The 22,400-nt window shown below is 37.0% G+C and overlaps 1 protein-coding gene across 2 annotated transcripts in view; it reads right to left on the bottom strand.

Annotated features, from left to right (window-relative positions):
* Positions 1–1,640: 1,640 nt before the first annotated feature.
* Positions 1,641–22,400, bottom strand: part of LOC149772971 (uncharacterized) — a 28,993-nt gene continuing 8,233 nt past the window's right edge. Inside the window, exon 3 of one of the 2 annotated variants that reach the window (XM_089946988.1) lies at positions 1,641–1,961. In XM_089946988.1, the coding sequence (XP_089803114.1) occupies positions 1,768–1,961 (194 nt within the window). In that variant the 3' untranslated portion in view covers positions 1,641–1,767. Of the gene's footprint in view, positions 1,962–12,864; positions 13,126–22,400 lie in introns of those variants that run through there. The other variant, XM_089946987.1, reaches the window with a different exon arrangement.

The following is a 22,400-nucleotide window of genomic DNA, read 5'->3' as shown; positions in this document are numbered from 1 at the left end:
TCTCATTCACATCCTTTACCTCAAACAATAAATATCAGCAACACCAACATTAAATTCACACAATCGGTACGAAACCTAGGTGTTGCTCTGGACAGTACGTTAACATTGCACCAACATGTCATAAACATATGCAAGGCTGCATATCTTGAGCTGAGACGCATCAGCTCAATTCGCAAATATCTTTCAGTTGATGCCACTAAAACACTTGTGTGTTCATTAGTACTTTCAAGACTGGAATATTGTAACTCAATTCTGTCTGGTTCATCTCAATATCTACTCCAAAAACTTCAAAAAATTCAAAACACAGCTGCTCGGATCATACTTAGAGTACCATGATCTGATCTCAGCACACCTCCCCGCTGCACTGTACCCTACACTGGCTATCTATTCGATCCAGAATCAAACGCAACATTTATTCTCTGTGCTACGTTTCACTGACGGACTCTAGTCCAACATACCTATCCGACCTCACCCATGTGTACACACCAGCAAGATACTTATATTCCTCTTCTGACAATTGTATACTCATTATTCCCACTATGAAAACAAAGTCATATGGACAGCGTTTGTTTGCATACCAGGGCCCAGCAACGTGTAATGAATTGCCCACTGAACTTAGACACGATGACACAGTGATCACATTCAAGAGTGCTCTCAAAACTCACTTATTTCGACTGCAAGAAAAAACTAAAAAACCTAATAGTGTTTCTTACCTTAAATATTATCAGCATGGTTTTTCTGTTTTCTAATTTCATGGTGTTTGTGTTTGTAATCATATCATAATATATGTTTTTATCTTATAGGTGTTGTCTAATGTTGCACAGCGCTTAGAGCTTCTAAAGATTAGGCGCTATACAAAGTCCTTATTATTATTATTATTATTATTATATCACTTTATACATGAGGTTATCACCAATACGTATATGGCAACAATATCCCCAGAAAGCCCCCTAACGCTTAAACACTTGTGGTCCGTGTTATTGAAGAGCTTTAATGCCCGTGATACGTGGCATCAAAAAGCTTTAACGCCTGTAGTCTGTATTATAAAGAAAACCTCATAAAACTTTCATATGCCTTAACACCTGTGGTCACTATTATTTGAAGAACAGTAAGTGTATGATAAATAAAACCTCGTTTTGCGTTAATTCATGTCTTCTGTATTTAAGAAGAGCATAATGTGTACGGTAAACAAAACTTGAGAAAGCTATCATAATGTCTGAATGTTGTCTTAGTAAACTTTAGATTCATGTGCATACGCAGTTTAGTGCTTGAATTGTTCGTACGTTCTTATGGAAAGCTATTCACAATTAGGTTTTGTCTGAAAATTGGTGTACCACTTAAAACCTTAAGGATGCTAAGTAATCATATATAAATCTGAGTAAATATTAGAATTAACTGAATATTGTTGTATCCACTGTCACATTTGTCAATGAATTTTCTACATTGTTTCTTGTGTTGGCGTTTCGAGTCTCAGAGAAATTATTCTGGTCCAATAGTGTCCTATCATAACATTCTAAATCAAGACATTTTCTTCCAACGATATGTACACAATGTATTGTTGATATGGGAGGCCATACTTATAACTGCATTTTTAATCCTTATGTTATATGTTTATTTCAAATAAAAAACAATCAAGCACATACATTTTATAAAGTGTATTTAATTACAATTGTAAGTTTCAAGAATAATGTTTTTATTTTGTTTATTTTAAGCAAAACAAACCATTTTTTTTCTTCTCAGTATTCCATATGAAACTACCGTTTCTCATCACACTGTTTCAGCGCACGCGTACGTTCCAGGCAGAATCATTCTCCGATCAATTTTGGGCAGGGTGTGCAGAGGCGCTATGGTGGCTGGAGGCGTGCGGTGACAGTAAAGTCCGTGACCACACCCGCAATGTCCATTCATCTTCTCTAGTGGATAACAGTGTTCGCCCATGGTCCGGAACCTTTCGCACGTGCCTGGAAAATGGATGCATTAACTACATTCATGTACCCTCAACGAACATTAGTTACAAGCATATAGGTATGAATTACAAATGTCCATTATAGCTATGAATCATTAATGTTCATCATAGATATAAATTACACATGTCCATTATAGATATTAATTATTTATCTCCATTATAGCTATGACTTACTTATTTCTGTTTTAGAGATAAATTACTGATGTCCATTATTGGTATGAATTACATATGTCCAAGGATGAGTTAAATATGTCCATTATAGGTATGAATTACATATGCCCATTATAAGTATCAATTACGCATGTCCATTATAGGTATGAATTACATATGCCCATTATAGATATCAATTACGCATGTCCATTATAGCTATGAATTACATATGCCCATTATAGATATCAATTACTCATGTACGTTATAGGTATGAATTACAGATGTCCAAGTAGTGTTGTCATCTGATATCAGTTGTATTAATATCAGGTTTGTCTTCACGCACAGTGTCTCCTTTCTCTTTTTCTTTCTAACTCTCAGTACACTGTGCATACACATAAGAAAAAACACGGACACAGTATTGGGCAGGTAATTTCATGATTTATATTTAAATTTAAATATCATTGTAGTAATATAAGAAAATCGTTTTGTGAATATTCAGTGAGATTCCAGATCATGTAAATCCCCTTTCTGCAGGTTAATGCCGAACTTAAGAATAATGAATTATTTGTAGCTTTTGGTCAAATTGTAAGGATCTGTACGCATCTTTCGTCCGACAGTTTATTATCATAAATACGAAAACTGCATAGAAAACTGATCCTTTCGTATAAATTAAAACAGTTGACCATGACATAATTCCATGTAGCACATATAAAGGTGTGTCATAGTAACACCAAAAGTGGAACTGGAACTGAACTTATTTTATAGCATAATGTAATACTAACGTATTGTATATCGCACTGCGTCCGCATTAGGCGGTTTTCTCAAATCTACATACTAGCATGTACCGTATTGTCCCACTGTAACTACAACGTTAGTGTACCAATGGTCATGTATAAGTTTAAAGAATTTTTAGGTGTTGCATTTTCCCGCTGTTTAGAACTTTATAAAAAAAATTACCCATAATATTAAGGCCGAGACAATTATTGATCTTTACAAATACAAACTGTCTAACGATCTAGGGCAGTTTTTGTTCTGATATGTAAACTAAAAACAATTACTAGCTTAATCCATGTATGCACTGGAAGACACTGTTGTGCAATAAAATAAGTACTTCTTTGTATTTATTTTACTGATAACATATCAGATGGACTTTATTGTACATAGTAACTCAATAATTTGCCAGAAGGACTTTACTGTACATATCAACCCAACAATATATCAAACGGACTATATTGTACATATCAACCCAACAACATGTACTCGTTATATTTTGTGAAACAATGATTTTCCTAGGAATTCTCTGACAATTAGTTAAATCAAATTAATGCGACAACATCAATACTAGTAATAAAAACGCTAATAATAATAATAATAATAATAATAATAATGTTATTATTATTATTATTATTATTATTATTATTATTATTAACTTAACAAGGATAACATATCTGGTGATGAAAGAGCCATCTTTAATGTGATCCTCAGTGTTTGTACAGATTATGTTGTTAAAAAGTAACTTGCACACAGGTCAAGTATGCTCGCACACGTACTAACAAAGAATTGAAAGGTATAAATAAATGCAGCAATATTGGTCAACTGGTAAATATATCAACAATATACCGTACACAGGTAAAAAGTACATTCCAGTATGTTATGAGTCGCATTTAAATACATCGAAGAAAACAGGCACATATTATTTCTGGAGACATTGATAGAATTCTCTTTTGGGAGTCTTTAATAACCATTCCACCTGTTCACGACATAATTTCTTTAATGAGATTTTAAACGAAGGAAGGGAAATTGAGTTATGTATCCCCAGCAGTAAGGAATTCCAAAAGGTAGGTCTGATACAGTAAAAGAGCTTATGAAGTGGTTGGTTATCGACCACGAAATATGGAGTTTGTTGTAGTTCACCTTTGTTCAATATCAAGTTAATGGCTTACCTGACTATATACATTTATTTGATTACAGCAACTTACATAGCTAATATTTATATATGATTATAGATTAAATATTCAGATCATTATTAATGGAGATAAAGATGTTTACTTTAATCTGAGTCTAGAACATTAGTTATTTACTTGGAAATTCATAATCGTGTTGACAGCTAAGAATGCTTTAGAAAGGTAACTAACCTACATTTCCTTCCTGGCCCTGGTATTGTGTCTTAGCTTTTTATATATATAAATGAAGTGGCAACATGGAAGAGAAAGTCTGGATGATTCCATATTAAAAGCAAACAACTTCCATCTCTCAAAACATTTCACAGCAGAAATCTCCAACTCAAACCACGTCTTCCTGGACACAACAACCAGACTGGTAGAAAACAAACTTCATACACCCATCTACTCCAAACCAACCGACAAACACCTGTATGTCCTCCCAAGTAGCTGTCATCCAAAACACTGCATTAAGAACATCCCATGTAGCCTGGCACCGAGGATACGCAGAATTCGCTCCCACGATGAAACATTCCAATAAAGTCCGAAGAGCTATCTAAACATTTAATGTACCAAGGCTACGACAAAGACCTGGTTACAGAGGAACCCGAAGGGCTAAACAAACAAATCACGATGACCTACTAAAATATGAAAAGAAGGAAAAGGCTGATCGGATACCATTTATCCTGACCTACCATCCAGACAGCCTCAAAGTAGGTAAAATCATCGTGGAACACTATCGTGGAGTCGTCGGACGCACTCAAGTTAATCTTCCCTAACAAACCTGTAGTCGCCTACCGGAGACCAAAATAACCTCAAGGACATTATAGTCAGGGCGAAGCTAACGCCAATCACTAATCAAGACCAACCTAGTCCATCTGGCCCATGTGGCGATAAAAGGTGCAAAACGTGTCAACATATGATAGAGACCAGGTCATTTTCTAGCACAGTGACTAGAGAATAATTAAACATACATGGTCCAAACAAAACGCGCAAAACAGAGAATGTCATTTATCTCATCACATGTAAGAACTGTAGCCTTCAGTTTGTCGGAGAAACTGAGAAGCTACACAAAAGGATCAACCTTCATAGATCTGATTGGATGACAAAGAAGCTGTACAGAAGCTCGGTAGCAGAACTCTTCACTTCCCCTGGCCACACGTTCAGTGATGTAACACTTATTGCTATTGCTCATAACCCCAACTGGAGACCACAAACCATGAACTTAAAGTAATGTTACTGGATACGCCGCCTTAGAACATTGAAACGAAGCGTTTTAAACCAGGTGGACTAGAAAATGACAACCATGCACAAATAAAATTATCTTTTGCAGCTGATACATTTTCTTTTAAATAATTCTCTAAATTTGCTCAATAGCCTGTGACTACTATAACAATGAAATATCCGGGATATAATCTGCGCTTACATAAATTTACATAAAATAATAGATGTCGTTATGGCTCATCAATTTCTAGGTCAATACAAGCTGAAATAAACTAGTTGACGCATACTAGAGTTAAAAGGTTGAATTCCTGTAGAAACAGCCATGTAAAGTTTCGCAAACATAACCGTTTGTCTGTTTTATTTGTTTGACTTGTCTATGTTTTGTATTTGCCTTTGAAAAAGACACATTAAAGGGTCGAAAGTTCTCAGGCTAGCTAGATACTCGTTTCGCACTGTTCGTTGTCAGTTTATTGAATTTATCTTCATCAATCACTGACACACGTGATCCCTTGCTGGATCCAGTGCACTTGAAAGGATTGTTATTCGCCATATGATTTTCGTTGTAACGAATACCATTCATTCCCACGTTACACCATTACGGCCCTCAAGTACGTCGCATTATGTGGGTCTGATATCATTTCAATTTTGCTCATGCAACTCTTTCCAGAACACACCTGCGTACTGTTTAAACACTTAACTGGTATTTGGTAACAGCCATATCTGGCGCGAAATTCAAAATGTTATCAGAACAGGGGGTTGTGTTACTCCACATGGATTTACAAGTCACATAACATAGAATTTGATCCTGAAATAGTATGTGCATATCGCCCCCCCCCCCCCAAAAAAAAATTAAGCTGACAGAAGTTAAACAGTCGCGAGAAATACCGGTACGTGTATAAAATTTACACCGATGTTGCAGTCAAGAGTGACTGCAGATTGCAAGTTTTAACTAATAAGCGGTATCGTCTCTTAATCCACCAGTCAAAATAATTATTGGTGTGGGGCTGATTTATCTGCATCGTCGGATTATTCAGTAACACTGGCCAACTAATGAATCGTGTGAAGTGATACTGTTCGAATCAAACCAGTTGTATCATTGAATATAACATCTCGGAGACATGCTACACAGGGCAAACTTAAAAGCATTCACAAATCAAATAACAGTTGGTAACTCAAAGTCTTGTGCGGACAAATTATGCATTACGTGCCAACACATAAAAGAAACATCTTTAAATAATCACAGGTGTAAAGGTACACGTTCTGAAACAAGTGACAACAGCGTCACATGATATGCGCAGCCTTATAAGGGACATACAAAACTAAGACTTTCTCGCCTTTAGTCACCTGCCTTGGTCACTACTGGAAAAGCACATAACTCCGATTTCTTCTGCATGATGTAACCAATAATATATTTCAAATGCCGTTAAAACAACAAAAGCAAAACAAATGCCTTTTGTCGCCCTCGGTCAATGTTTTATTGTATTATCCCGCAGCCACCTAGCGATCATTATGAGAACTAAGTCAAGGAGAGACTCGGGTATCAGTGGTAAATTTTACTTTTAGGCTGTGCTATGTGCTGTACGGTCTGACGGTATGGATATGTCATGTGCTCTACAATGTGAAGGTATGGATATATTATGTGCTGTACGATGTGACGGTATGAATATGTTATGTGATGCACGATGTGACGGTATGGATACGTTATGTGCTCTACGATGTGACGGTATGGATGTATTATGTGCTGTACGGTCTGACGGTATGGATATGTTATGTGCTGTACGATGTGACGGTATGGATATGGTATGTGCTGTACGGTCTGACGGTATGGATATGTTATGTGCTGTACGATGTGACGGTATGGATATGGTATGTGCTGTACGGTCTGACGGCATGGATATGTTATGTGATGTACGATGTGACGGTATGGATGTATTATGTGCTATACGATGTCAAGCTATGGATATAGTATGTGCTGTACGATGTGACGGTATGAATATGCTATGTGCTGTACGATGTGACGGTATGGATGTATTATGTGCTGTACGGTCTGACGGCATGGATATGTTATGTGCTGTACGATGTGACGGTATGGATATGGTATGTGATGTACGGTCTGACGGTATGGATATATTGTGTGCTGTACGATGTGACGGTATGGATATATTATATGTTCTACGATATCACGGTATGGATATAGTATGTGATGTACGGTCTGACGGTATGGATATGTTATGTGCTGTACGATGTGACGGTATGGATATGGTATGTGCTGTACGGTCTGACGGTATGGATATGTTATGTGATGTACGATGTGACGGTATGGATGTATTATGTGCTATACGATGTCACGGTATGGATATAGTATGTGCTGTACGATGTGACGGTATGAATATGTTATGTGCTGTACGATGTGACGGTATGGATGTATTATGTGCTGTACGGTCTGACGGCATGGATATGTTATGTGCTGTACGATGTGACGGTATGGATATGGTATGTGCTGTACGGTCTGACGGTATGGATATGTTATGTGATGTACGATGTGACGGTATGGATGTATTATGTGCTATACGATGTCACGGTATGGATATAGTATGTGCTGTACGATGTGACGGTATGAATATGTTATGTGCTGTACGATGTGACGGTATGGATGTATTATGTGCTGTACGGTCTGACGGCATGGATATGTTATGTGCTGTACGATGTGACGGTATGGATATGGTATGTGCTGTACGGTCTGACGGTATGGATATGTTATGTGCTGTACGATGTGACGGTATGGATATTGTATGTGCTGTGCGGTCTAACGGTATGGATATATTGTGTGCTGTACGATGTGACGGTATGGATATATTATATGCTCTACGATATCACGGTATGGATATAGTATGTGATGTACGGTCTGACGGTATGGATATGTTATGTGCTGTACGATGTGACGGTATGGATATATTATGTGCTGTACGATGTCACGGTATCGATATATTATCTGCTCTACGATGTCACGTTATGGATATATTATGCTCTACGATGTCACGGTTTGGATATGTTATGTGATGTACGATGTGACGGTATGGATATCTTATGTGCTCTACGAAGTCACGATATGAATATAGTATGTGATGTACGGTCTGACGGTATGGATATATTTTGTGCTCTATGATGTCACGGTATGGATATATTATGTGCTATATAATACGATGTCACGATATGAATATATTATGTGCTCTACGATGTCACGGTTTGGATATGTCATGTGTTGTACGATATGACGGTATGGATATGTTATGTGCTGTACGGTCTGACGGTATGGATATGGTATGTGCTGTACGATGTGACGGTATGGATTTGTTATGTACTGAATAATGTGACCGTATGGATATGTTTTTTGATACACGATGTGACAGTTTGGATATGGTATATGCTGTAAGATATGACGGTTTGGATATGTTACGTGCTGTACGATGTGACGGTATGAATATGTTATGTACTGTATGATGTGACGTATGGATATGTTATGTACTGTACGAGGTGACGGTATGGATATGTTATTTGATATACGATGTGACGGTTTGGATATGCTACGAGCTGTACGATGTGACGGTATGGATATGTTATGTACTGTATGATGTGACGGTATGGATATGTTATTTGATAAACGATGTGACGGTTTGGATATGGTATATGCTGTACGATGTGACGGTTTGGATATGTTACGTGCTGTACGATGTGACGGTATGAATATGTTATGTACTGTATGATGTGACGGTATGGATATGTTATGTACTGTATGATGTAACGGTATGAATATGGTATGTACTGTACGATGTAACGGTATGGATATGTTATGTACTGTACGAGGTGACGGTATGGATATGTTATGTACTGTATGATGTAACGGTATGGATATGTTATGTGCTGTACGATGTGACGGTATGGATATGTTATGTACTGTACGATGTGACGGTATGAATATGTTATGTACTGTACGATGTGACGGTATGAATATGTTATGTACTGTACGAGGTGACGGTATGGATATGGTATATGCTGTACGATGTGACGGTTTGGATATGCTACGTGCTGTACGATGTGACGGTATGAATATGTTATGTACTGTATGATGTGACGGTATGGATATATTATGTACTGTATGATGTAACGGTATGGATATGTTATGTACTGTACGAGGTGACGGTATGGATATGGTATATGCTGTACGATGTGACGGTTTGGATATGCTACGTGCTGTACGATGTGACGGTATGAATATGTTATGTACTGTATGATGTGACGGTATGGATATATGTACTGTATGATGTAACGGTATGGATATGTTATGTACTGTACGAGGTGACGGTATGGATATGTTATGTACTGTACGAGGTGACGGTATGAATATGTAATGTACTGTACGATGTGACGGTATGGATATGTTGGCAGTACAATAAAGCTTTCATACCTAATATACTTATGTTACTGTACGCTAATATACAATGGTCAAGTGTTCTAATAACAAACGAACAATAGACATGTACTCCATTTTCCGGAAAACAATTCATCACTGGAGAACTAAACACTTGGATTTTATCCAGTCATTGTGCTAATTTCATCCCTCTCTCTGATCCTTATATATTTATCGGTCAGCTATAATGTCATTGCACTGTTTTGAATACGGCCAATCGCAGAACAAAAATATTGATAAAAAATTTGACTAACTGGATCGATGTATCTGAAGACCTCTACAGCTAGATATTCATTGTACTATATTTGCAAACACACGAAACTACAAAAATATGAATAAAAATGCAGATCAGGGTCTAAGCAAGTAGTTTTACTTTTGAATTCTGGTAACAAATTGCAGACCCCGATCTGTAGATACAAAATACGACGGTATAAATTATATTGAAATCAGACATGCGATATATACAGATACGATAGACTAGAGCTGCAATTTATATCTTATAGGTAGTTGGCTTGAGCCAGAAGATATTTTTGACTGGTAATGACAGCAGCGAAAGAGTCATGGTTTTACTACAAAAAGAAAAACACATTATTCTTGTACTAGACAAACTATTTACCCATACGTCTGGTTTCTTCTTTAATGATAAAACGTTAAACCATTTTATATTCAGAAAAGTAAATTAAATTGATACAAAATTAATATTAGTATAAATACACGCTCGACATGTCGCTTTGTTCCTGCAGGCTATATGTATATTTTGTAAGTCTTAGTGAATTTAAGGTCTTCATGTATCAAATTATAATATGTACCTTGATTAGTAGATCACAAGATAGATTTATAATTTATTTTGAAATAAAGTATTATATAAACACAAATTTAACGCTGCAACACTGTAACCGAATGGGAATGTGATTTATACATGCTCTTGGACTATATTTGTCATTACAAGGTGAAACATTTTATTTGTAGCTCAATAGTCTAAGCTCTGACCACTGTCTGTCTGAGCTTTCGAAATATCACAGTCTATACGCAACGTCGGACTGAGACTTCAAACTCTCATAGTCTATACTCACCGTCTGATGAACTTCGAAATAGCACGGTCTATACTCGAGTAAATGTGTGATCCAAACGTAAACTGCATAGATCCAAGCTTGACGTATCATGTTGCATAATGTGTAGGCAGATCTCGGTCTAAGCAGAGTGTTAGAAGTAATTAGTATAACAACTCTAATCTGTCAACTCATTATGCGACATTGCATGAGAGTCTGTGCTGTTTGGAGTAGGACCCGGCGACAGAACTTGCACTCGCGGGATAGACTACTTATAGAACTGACCACCATTCACTGGGAATTACTTTGAAACAATATTTCTAGAAAGTAATCACCACAAATAATATTGTCATGATTGACATGTTGTTTTGCCAGTTGCAAATTATATTTAAAATTCAGGGAAAATAACATTTATAAGTAGTGTAGTGGTGTGATGTGTCGACTAGGGGATACATACCACGCTATACGTTTACCGTGTCATGTCCTCTATGGCGACTAACGCAAATACCACACCCCGTCCTTAGTCCACAGACCGGAGTGTTGGATAGTAAATGTATGAGGAGTTATGGATAGTAAATGTGGGGTAATAGATATGACATGATAGGTGTTTTCGTTCCTAACGGAGCATTTAATAGTGAATGTATGATGGTGGAATGTAAAATGTAGGGGCAATAGATAGTATGTGACAATGTTGGTGCTGAATACTAAATATGAGGTGCTGGATTGTGTTTGGGGGGTAGTAGACAATATTTAAACGAGTGTTGGATATTAAATGCGGGGTGTTGGATAGCAAATATCGAAGCAATGATAGTATAATCACTGGGTGTTGTTCACTGCAAACGACGTTTTGGAGAGTATATGTGCTGTATTGGATAGGAAATGTGAGAATAATGGATAGTGCATGACTAGGTATTGGTGAGTCAAGGTGTAGGCGTATGTTAATGCTATAGACGATTTTAAGATTGTTTTTTTTTTAATGTTAGAGACCATAAAGGCATATAATGTTAAACCTATAAACATTTTAGGGTTACATTTCCCGATATATGGTGTAGAGTCCCAAAAATCCCAAAACATTTTAGCCTAAAATGTGTGAGGTCATAGAGGCTAACTTGACCTTAAAGTTATATCCTCAAAGCTAAATTCGTATTTGAGACCACAGACCCACCCATGTTTAATCTATTTATTGAAGAAGTAATGTTAAATTCTTGTTTGTCTCAATAAAGCCCACACATGTCAAACCCAATAAAGGCCCACACATGTTAAACCCAATAAAGGCCCACACATGTTAAACCCAATAAAGGCCCACACATTTTAACCCAATAAAGGCCCACACATTTTAAACCCAGTAAATACACACACACGCATATTGAAAATATGAACTAGTGATCATATCAACCTACTGTACTATTTGTATACGCTTATTTATGTTGATTACTTGACCAGAAATATTAAACATTAAGCATTAAGACTAAACAGGTGAGAAAATTACTGGCATAATTTTCTATCATGAAATTCTTGAATTTAAAAAGTAATTGTACGGATGTGGTACGAACTATAGGCCAGTTGAAGGTCAAATGATGTATGTGTTCAAGTTACACTCTAGAGAGTCACTTGCTAGAAAAACACTCTTATTAGTCTGTAGTTTTCTTTCCATTTCATTATTACAGGAAAACTCCAAATATAAGCTACACGTGTTTAAAGTACTTAAACTGTTTGTCAGAATCCTAATCTATACAATATGGGAGTCAGAGAATTAGAAACCTACACCGAACTGGAGGAAAATATATTTCTTGATATCAGTTGGCGAGTCATTCCACTATGAAGGTCTCAGAGGATCATTTGTTTTAAAATTGCGTATAACATTATTACGAAATAAAATTATATGTTATGTGTAGTATTTCAAAAGCAACGTATACACAGAATAAATATTAGTTTTGCGAGTTTTAACAGAAAATTTGTCTATAACAGAATATTTCCTTTCAGCCGAAAACTATGCTGTATCCAACCGATTCTTTCATTCACGAAGAAACTGGTATGTACCCTGATATAAATGATAATGGGAAGAGGTCTATGTCCAAGCACTTTATTACATTGTAATATTTGGTATGTTTATTTATGCCGTATTGATTGGATCACACTTGCTGTAACCAGGGCGCATGTCGCGGCGACTGGAGATTCCACCTGGGTGTGGAAGAAGGACCTGCGGATTGAGCTGGATATTGAGCGGGTAAAATTTACAGTAGAGTCCAGAGCTACACCCACAGTGACCATTCATTTTCTCCATTGCGTTACATACTTCCCCCAGGGCCTTGTACCTCTCGCATGTGCCTGAGATAGACGTGGTTGAATCAGACATTGTAGGTCAATTCCAACTGATATGTTATGACATGATGTCATTAATATTATGCTGTATTATATGACTTCAATCAATATCAGTTAAATTTGCATTATTGTTAATACTATGTAATATTGCTTCATCATATTCAATGTAGAAAAGATTATTATGTCGACAAACGTTTGCATTTTTCATTGCCGACAATGTGACATTGCACTACACTGTTGTCTTTTTTTCCACAAAAAAAGTGGTTTCGAAAGACACAGATGGCAGGGTAATTAATACATATACAGGAAAATCTAAAGATGTTCTAATTTGTTTTATAATGTCTTATTGTATATGTGTGTTTTTCAGTTACTTATTTTTAAAAAATACTTTTTATGTTTCTAATTTAAGTTGGAGCAAACTATAACTTGACCTAGTTTTAGGACATATCTAATCGGCATTTATAGTTCCACTTCATTTTCCTACTTTGTGCAGTATTTCATTTTTAATGAAAAACAATTAAGTTCCCTTGATTTTCACAATGTTATCCTGCTTACGTAAAACAAAAAACCTTGCATATATTTTATGCAATTTCAAAATAACTTTTGATTCCCTTTATTTTGCTATTTCATTGATGGGTGTAGTTGCTTGATAGAGTTGTATCAGATATGTATTCTCACAAGACAGCTAACTGCGCTTGGAAAGCTTGACTTACTGGACTTCAGGAGTGTGTAATTCAGATTCGGATTTTTAAATTGCTTTAACAATTTTTCAGTCATATCGCTACGATGTCTGGCAGTTTATAGTGATGTATACCACCGGGGCATCATGCCGCAGACATATAGCATGATGTCCCATCCAGTCACATTATCCTGACACCAGGTCGACTAGTCCTAACACTAACCTTTGAATGCTGAGCGCCAAGCGAGGCAGCTGTTAGTACCATTTTTGTAAGTTTTTGGTATGACTCAGCCGGGGATCGAACCCATGACCTCCCGAGGCGGACGCTCTAACCACTAGATCACCGGAGAGGTTAAACTTCAGGAGCAAAAGTGAAGAAAAAACCTAGACGATAACTTTTGCAATTTATTCATTTCTCGTTTTATTATCAGTTTAATGCCTATTTCAAAGGTAGTATTGTCTAGTCGGGTAATATTGATGTTCTTTATTTCAATAACTGCTAAGTTAGTGTACTGAATACTAGTTCGTGGTTATTTATCAAGCACACGAGAGCGGTCATTTGGATCATATTTCTGCATTAGGCTAAGTGTTGTTTTCCTAATACCACCTATACGGAAATTTCAGTCACCGTACATGAAAGTAGCACAGGGGTATATCAATATTCTCTCCAATGTGTTTGTTGCAAATGTACACAACTTAACATCTGACCTAATTTGAGAAGTACGTAACTGTAAAGCGTAAACGTTACAGTATAGAGAGGGCATTACTGACGTGACATTAAATCTTATATATATATATATATATATATATATATATATATATATATATATATATATATATATATATATATATATATATATATAAGCTAGGGCCATGTTTAATAACATTTGTCCTACGATTTTAAATTTGTTGTGAAGAAAATGAAATCACCAGAGGCAGTGAAAGTTTTGTTTGAATGGATGGAGACACGTATTTCGTTCCTGCTCGACTAGTTTATATACCTAAGGCCACATAGAACTTGAAAGCAAAATAATATGTTAAATAACGGCAACGATTCATTCGTTCAGCATTTCAAACTAACGCCAGATAATACCATAAAAAAGCGATTGTCTCTTGAAACCGTTCGGCTGCACTAAATTGACCAAATTTTATATTGTATCCGTTTCATTGGCGGAAAATTGCTAAAGCAAAGTTAAATACAGAAGAACTCTTTTTGCAATTTTCGACCAAAGTTTAACATGTAGCAGTGTCATAAAACCGATTTTGCCCCCATGTGCCTTATTGGGTCCTGATAATCGCCAGAGCCTCTATTGACCATGAATTGGCAAACAAGCTATATATTACATATATCCCCCTAGGATAATTAATTCACGATATTTACCAAACGCAGGCACGTTCTTGAGGCTGTATACGGTATCATTATTTTTTGGCCGGTGGTTACTAAGTAGCAATGCTGGATCCATACTCCGAACTTATACATAGTACGCTGATGTAATTACACGAATCAGTTATAACTCAGTGCAGCTCTAATCAAGACATGCTTATCTAGTGTGTCAGACTAATTTATGGAGGATGCGATATTCTGATTTAATTTAGCAATGTGATTTTTCGGTGTGCCTAGCATTCAAAGCGAAATAATACAAGCCAAATAATACAAAATCAGTTTTGCAAATATCGAAAACTACCTGCAATATTTCTAGGAATCATGGCGAAATATTCGGTTGTCCTACAATTACTATTACATGACTATATGTGCTTACCATTACACCATGGTTGAATACGCATAATAATTTTGGGAAATAGCATTATAAAATGGCGTATTTTTCAATATTGTCTGACAGACGGATCAGTTACTTCCATGCTTTTCTCAAAATTTCTTAACTGGAAATTCGAAAGTGTTAATACAAACAGTGACCGTGAAAGCTAAAGCGTTGTGCTATCAAACACAACATTGCCGGCTCGAGTAGAAGTTTCGGAGTAAATTTTTCTTCAGTAAGTATGAGACTACCGAGTATAAGTTGGTGAATGTGAAAAATGAAAGTTAACATGATGCTGTAAAGTCGACGTTAGTAATGGACACGTGGCTTGCATAATCTTTGAATCGCATTTTGAAACTGATATGGACTGCATACCTTAGTTTGACCGTAAAACGTCACATAAAACGGCTTTTAATTAGTCGCTTGCCAATAATTTCCAAGTTTTAATTCAACAAGTACAGCTCGGGCCGAGAAATGACCCTATATATATTAAAGAATAAGCATATCATATAGTGGGAAAAATCAGATTTACTTTCAAATACTTTGAAGGAATATAGGCCTACTGAAGTCTTTGGCGATAACATTACTTTACCAAATAACTGGGCTATAAAGCATGTGGCAGAAAAACTTCAATCGCTGTATCGTTTTAGTGCATCATATAGATTTAGCAAAGAAGCACAAGACATTTCATATGCGTTTTCAGAGATGTGTTTGGAACTCACTGATAATTTGATTAACTTAGGAATGACCTTGCAAATGGAACGAATAAAGTAGGTCATTTGAGATTATTTATGCGGACTTCTTTCTGACAGATATTGTATCTAGCACCCCAAGAGAATTCCGCCATGAGAACCCTGAAATAAGCATACTTAATTATTTGATAACGACTGATTTTAAATATCGTATTACGGATGACGGACCTGATGAGAGTTTGTATAAAATACCATTGGAGGCTTATAGCGAGGTTCAACGCCGGCTACTGGAAGAATCAATGGTATCTGAGGAACCTTGCTCGGGATTTTATTAACTGCTTGTTAAGTCATGTGAAGCAAAAATCGTATCTGAGATGTACAAATGGACAATTTTATATTCGTTATATCCGGCTAGTGATCACCAGGACCTACTTCGAAAATGCCCCCATTACCAGTGTGAACTCAGTTTTGTTGATATCGAATATCCTGTACAAGTTCCAAGCCACACTGAACAAACACTTAAACCAATTATCGCTGTTAATGTGTTCACTTGGGATAAAGGATTTTATCCGCAGACACTATTCCCACATGGGCAACTTGGTTGAACCCAGATCGATATGCTGTTTTTGAGTGATATGATTGAGTCAGTATCGCACTACATGTGGAAAAAGAATCTTGCCCGGTGGCTTAACCGACACAGTAAGAACCAGGATAATAAATTTCCTTGCAGACGTTGGATGCATGTATTTAACACCCACAAACTGGTCACTGACCATGACTTATGTTCGTGAGTTGTCCGCAACCAGTAACTGCTGGATCTGTGAAGAAGCTTTTACTTCCACTGATGCCACAGACCGTGATCACTGTCACATAACTGGCGCGCTCAGAGGTGCTGCACACAATGCATGCACTGTGCATTGAGAATTTTTTCAAACAAAACCAAATCCATGTGGTGCTTCAAAACTTCGGTTTTGGGTATGATGGCCACTTAGTAATTGCAGCAGTAGCCACACCATCAAAATCACCGATAATCATAATTATAACATCGACAGGGACTACGATTACTCATTTGAAGTTGAACTATAATACCCTGAACATTTACATGATGTACACAACGATTACCCGCTAGCACCAGAAGCCAAGTCGGTGTCCGGTACGTGGTTGTAACTGTATCAGTGAACAATCGCTGATGAATCTAGACGCACATACACTAAATACACTAAACTAGTACAAGTCTTTGAATTATGTACTGCACGTGTGAAACATTCAGCTGTATCTGCGATTGGGTATGTGTGTAATTAATTTCCATCGAGTGCTTGAGCATCACCAGCATACTTGGAGGGCAGCGTAGAAGTAAATAAATACGGATCTGATAACAAAGGCAACAAATGAGTTCGAGAAGGACTTTTTCAAGCCCATGAAAAATTATGTGTTCGAAACAACCATGAAGAATCTGCGCAAAAGAATCCGAGTAGAACTTCTACGTGATAGAACACTACAAGCTGTTAAGGTTAATCGCTGACCCAGCTTTTGAATCTAAAAAGAACTTTAACAGTGAACTTGTTGCCATTCACAGTAAAAAAATAAGTCACAACTTCAGCTCACAAAACCAGTCTGCCTTGGCTTGTCCGTATTGGATTTGTCCAATCTTCTGATGTACGAGTTTTACTCTGACAAGAGCAAACTGTTTAACTAGGATTGGCTCAAGACACTAACTCGCTGTTGATGCATATCGTAACCAACCAGTGCGTGGATATGGCTGAACCAAGTTTGATCAAGGAATTATATACCTCCGATTATCCGAAATTAAGTCCGTTGTTTAGTAACGCCAAATAAAAGCTTTGTTTGTGAGTTAAAAGACGGAGGCTCTGGTACACCAATTGAAGAGTATATGGGCCTGTGACCGAAAATGTGTTCAATCGTGGTTTTATCCAGCAACAACATGAAAATGGGAGGTGTCCCACGGGTTATTGTGCAAAAGGACATTAAACACGACATGTACCTGGAATGACGTCGAGATCAATACGAGTTCACGCACACTGTAAATATAATACGGTGTGATTAACACGGATGTGTGTTTACCAATGCAATAAAGTTAGTTTGTCCCCGCTTGATCCTAAGCAATGGATAATCCCAGATGATATTGCCACTTATATGCTTGGACATCATACTAATGTGAAACAACTTACGGCTGAAACGTGATTGATCTTGGTGTGCTTGCACACCGATGACATCTGCTAGAGCATCAAAACAAAGCTTTGAGGCCGTTCCGTAATCGCTGAGACAACTTGAAATTACTCCAACAAAGTTCGACTCGGTGCCTTTGCTACTTTTTCATTAATAGACCCACAACGATATCGTGCTGAGTGACTTGGAGTATCAATCCGGACTATACTGGGTCAGTAGCACAAAGTTGTCTACCTTCTAGATCTTCAGGTGCATAAAGATACCAAACAAAGTTGTCTGCAAGTGAATGCAATGGAGTCGGCTGTTAAATCACTTTCTGTATAAATGTGATAGTTTTTTTCCGAATCACATCAAATGGCTTTAATCAAATGGTGCTTGTAGCTTTGTTTTTTAATTTCTTTACATGTCAAAATAATGTAGCTTTTCTTTACAAGGAGCTCGATACGTTTCCAGAAAATAGTTTGACATTGACTGTTCGTTTTGTACACACGTAAGGCTGACCTGGTTCCCGACCCTAATTCAAAATTAGTAACAATCAGGTAAACAAGATCTGTTTTATTTATTTTTATTGTGGGATTAATAAGGCTGAGATCGAGGCTGTGTTGAATACCTGACCCTAGGCTTATATATAGCTATTAGTGAAGTAAATGACTTTTTTATTTTATTCTTGGAGTAAAATGATTGGCTCTTATCATTGTTATTCGAGGCTACATAATTGTTTATATGTAAACATGATCACGTGATCATCTATTTCGCAACTCAGGCATTTCCGAAATTGCGCATTATTTAGTTTTAATGGTGATGCTTAGAAAGAAATTGCTCAGTCGGGCTTCTAAACACTGGGACGTAAAGGTGTTTCTTTTGTTGTCATTTTGGGAATTACATTTTAACGTTTATTCGAATTATTTGGATCCTAAAATATTGATTCGTTCCTCTGGAAATATTTTGAGTGCTCATACAGAAGACTTGAATAAAGACCTTTCTTACAAATTTTATTCGGATTTCCTACACCGGATTATTTTTCGTGAATAGCACAGAACTGTAGACATTCTAACACCATAAAGGATACAGTATACGCCATCGCCTTCCATCTTGGATTCTTCATCGGGACTCGAACTTAAATTCATTAGAACATTTCATCATTACGACTTCGACAATTTTATTCAAGGATTATTCTTGAATTATTTTCGTACTTGATTCTTAAAACCGTAAGTTCTTTTTATTCCCTCATTTTTACAACATTTTCCAAAAGAAATAAATTATTTGTTGAATTTTTTAAAGCTTGTTGTTTTCACTCTTTCTTGCGTTGCTGTTTATTCGAGCCTAAACACGTAACATAAAAAAAGATATATCTGCTCATACATTTGATAGTGACGCGCCTGTGTTGGTCGATCGAAGCAAATTCGATTTTCAGTAATACCCACATACGGACAGAGACTCCAACCAGCCTAAAGTAGAATTACAAGTGCAAGACACGTCAAGGCTTCCTTCCATGTGAGACGTTTCTTGAAATTAAGTAAACACTTGCTCATAACAACAATACCCAATTACGTTGTCGATAATTGGGTCGATTTGTCTACGTTAGTACCACGGCGTTCTTTAACAGTGCACGTTATTACACTGATGGAAAGTAAAAGGTATCAATTCTGGCAACGTAGACGTTGCCACCATTATTCTGGAACTTGCCAGATACAGCTATGATTACAAGAGAACAGCTGGTCCAACGATCATGTTTGTCAAAGATGTTACTGATCATGAAGCTCAAAATGCTACTGGCGATGTTGATGCAGCTATAGAAAATATACCATTTTCTATTACCTGATTTCAAAATTGGATTTGCAGAGTTTCGATCACAACTCACCGGTGATTCGTTTGGGTTTTGCTGTGCGATTTCTCTAGTCATATATTTGGGTTTTCTAACGATGTTCGCAAGGATATTTAGGGGCCAAACATACAGTGACCTCGTCTCGTAAGAACAGAAACAAAGATTCAATTTGGAGTGATGCAGGTGCCGATGCTGGTAAAGTTGAATTAGAATAATCATCAGTGTCGATACCTTTATTATTGCAGTCAGTGACTGCAGAATCACGTCTGTTGTCACTGATACTGTCGGGAATCACTTCAACGCTATCATTTCTCGCACATATCACAGACGCGCACTCACCAACTGGAATAGTAGGACAGCAAGTAAGTATCCAACATGGTCTCACCGCGCCAAAATATGTATTCGTGGACCTGTAAACTAGAGCGCAAGATGGACACCACGATCAAAGTAAAATGAAATTTGACACCTTAGGAGTGACCGAAAGTTCTTTACGGTTATATTATCATCAGAATGCATCTGCTGAAATTCATCTTATCTAAGAATACAATGATATTTGCACACGCTTATCAAAATGTGTGGTCGTATATAGACCGGCATCAAAAACTCGCCACTGGTCTTCAGATTTCAAAAGACTTTCATACGTTGTACCCAATATACTACTTTTCACTGGAACACATGGAGTTGTTCAGGCAAACCGTTGCTGATATGTATTGTCATGCAATCACGTATCGGCGACGCTGGTGGTCCTTTTCAATGATATGCTGTAACACTTTCTGACAAGACTCTGTTGTTGAGAGTGGAAAATTCATTGAATTGTCTCAAATACATGACTGAACGTTTTACGTATTTAATTAATTATGTCCTATCACGAATTAAAGGTCGGCCTTAGTGAAAATCAGCTTGCGAAAATAACAAATGTATTTATAAATGAATGTGGGGTCACACTGAAACCTCCTTGAACAAAACTGATCTGAAGTGCCCCAGTGTGATTAACCCAAACACAACTCGTTCAGCTAATTGCGGTCAAACAAAACAATACCTCTGTAACATAAAAACTATCAAATTCTGATGTGACACAAATGCAAAAGACTGGTTAAATATTTTATCTCCTTGTAGCGATCCCAGCATTGTTTCTAGCAGTGGCTTCAGCGGTTACAAAAGCTGCAACGTTGGGGGATATCAGAACTGCACCAGTAATGGTGCTGAAAAAAGTCGGTTGACCGTCGTATAACAAAGGAAAAAACCTTCGATTGCCAGGAACTAGTAGCAGAATACCATTAGGCAGACCTCCAAAGTCCTGATAATACCTATTTAACTTAAACAGAAGTAAAGGTATGTGGAGCCGAATGTGAATGTTGATAAATAATAAGCGGCATCTTAGCTCTGAAATTGTAGGATTAATAACACGTATCCAGAGAATGGACAGTGATTATATAACGTTTGATACAGTTACATTATCATAATCATTAGTGGCCGGAGTATAAATTCAGTTCCGATGACTCAAAGTTTATCAGCAGCGGTACTTAACAGTCTTTGTCGTTTGTATTTAAGATAAATGTATTATTATGTACGTAATTGTTTCTGACCACGGTGATGAGTTTGCGGAATCTACCGACTGGGTGTTCAATCAGTGGATGCCAACCAATATCGTAAAAGTTTGCTCCATTTTTCGATGAATATCTGCTTTCAAGTATTATTGCCAAACCCTCTTATGAACTGTCATATAATTGTGCTCAGGGTCTAGTAGAAATCAGCCGTTGGAATGACACTGATATGCCAGAATCAACTCGAGATCAGCTTGGAATCATCGCACGTGCACATGAAAATGCTCATGCGTTAACTACACGGTCAGGTGCTAAAACACACCGGAGTGTTTATACAATGGCGAAGTGGTATTCACCGATGTATCCACCCCGGCTACATTCACCAATGAATATCTTACAACAACACTGAGTCAACTGAGACAAAATAATCTCGAATGTCATTCAACAACGATGCACTTGTTTGGGTAACATATATTGGGCAATAATAGTCGTTAGATGTAATAGGTATAGGCGTAATCGGTGTGTTTTTAAATGAAACAAGTGTGGGAGCTAGACCACCGAAAGGTGCAATTGCCAATATTTAAATATTCTTCAATA

The sequence above is a fragment of the Sinohyriopsis cumingii genome, unplaced genomic scaffold (assembly GCF_028554795.1).
Source record: "Sinohyriopsis cumingii isolate HCF-2022 unplaced genomic scaffold, ASM2855479v2 utg000940l, whole genome shotgun sequence".
Classification (NCBI taxonomy): Eukaryota; Metazoa; Mollusca; class Bivalvia; order Unionida; family Unionidae; genus Sinohyriopsis; species Sinohyriopsis cumingii.
This window is presented reverse-complemented; position numbering and strand designations above follow the sequence as displayed.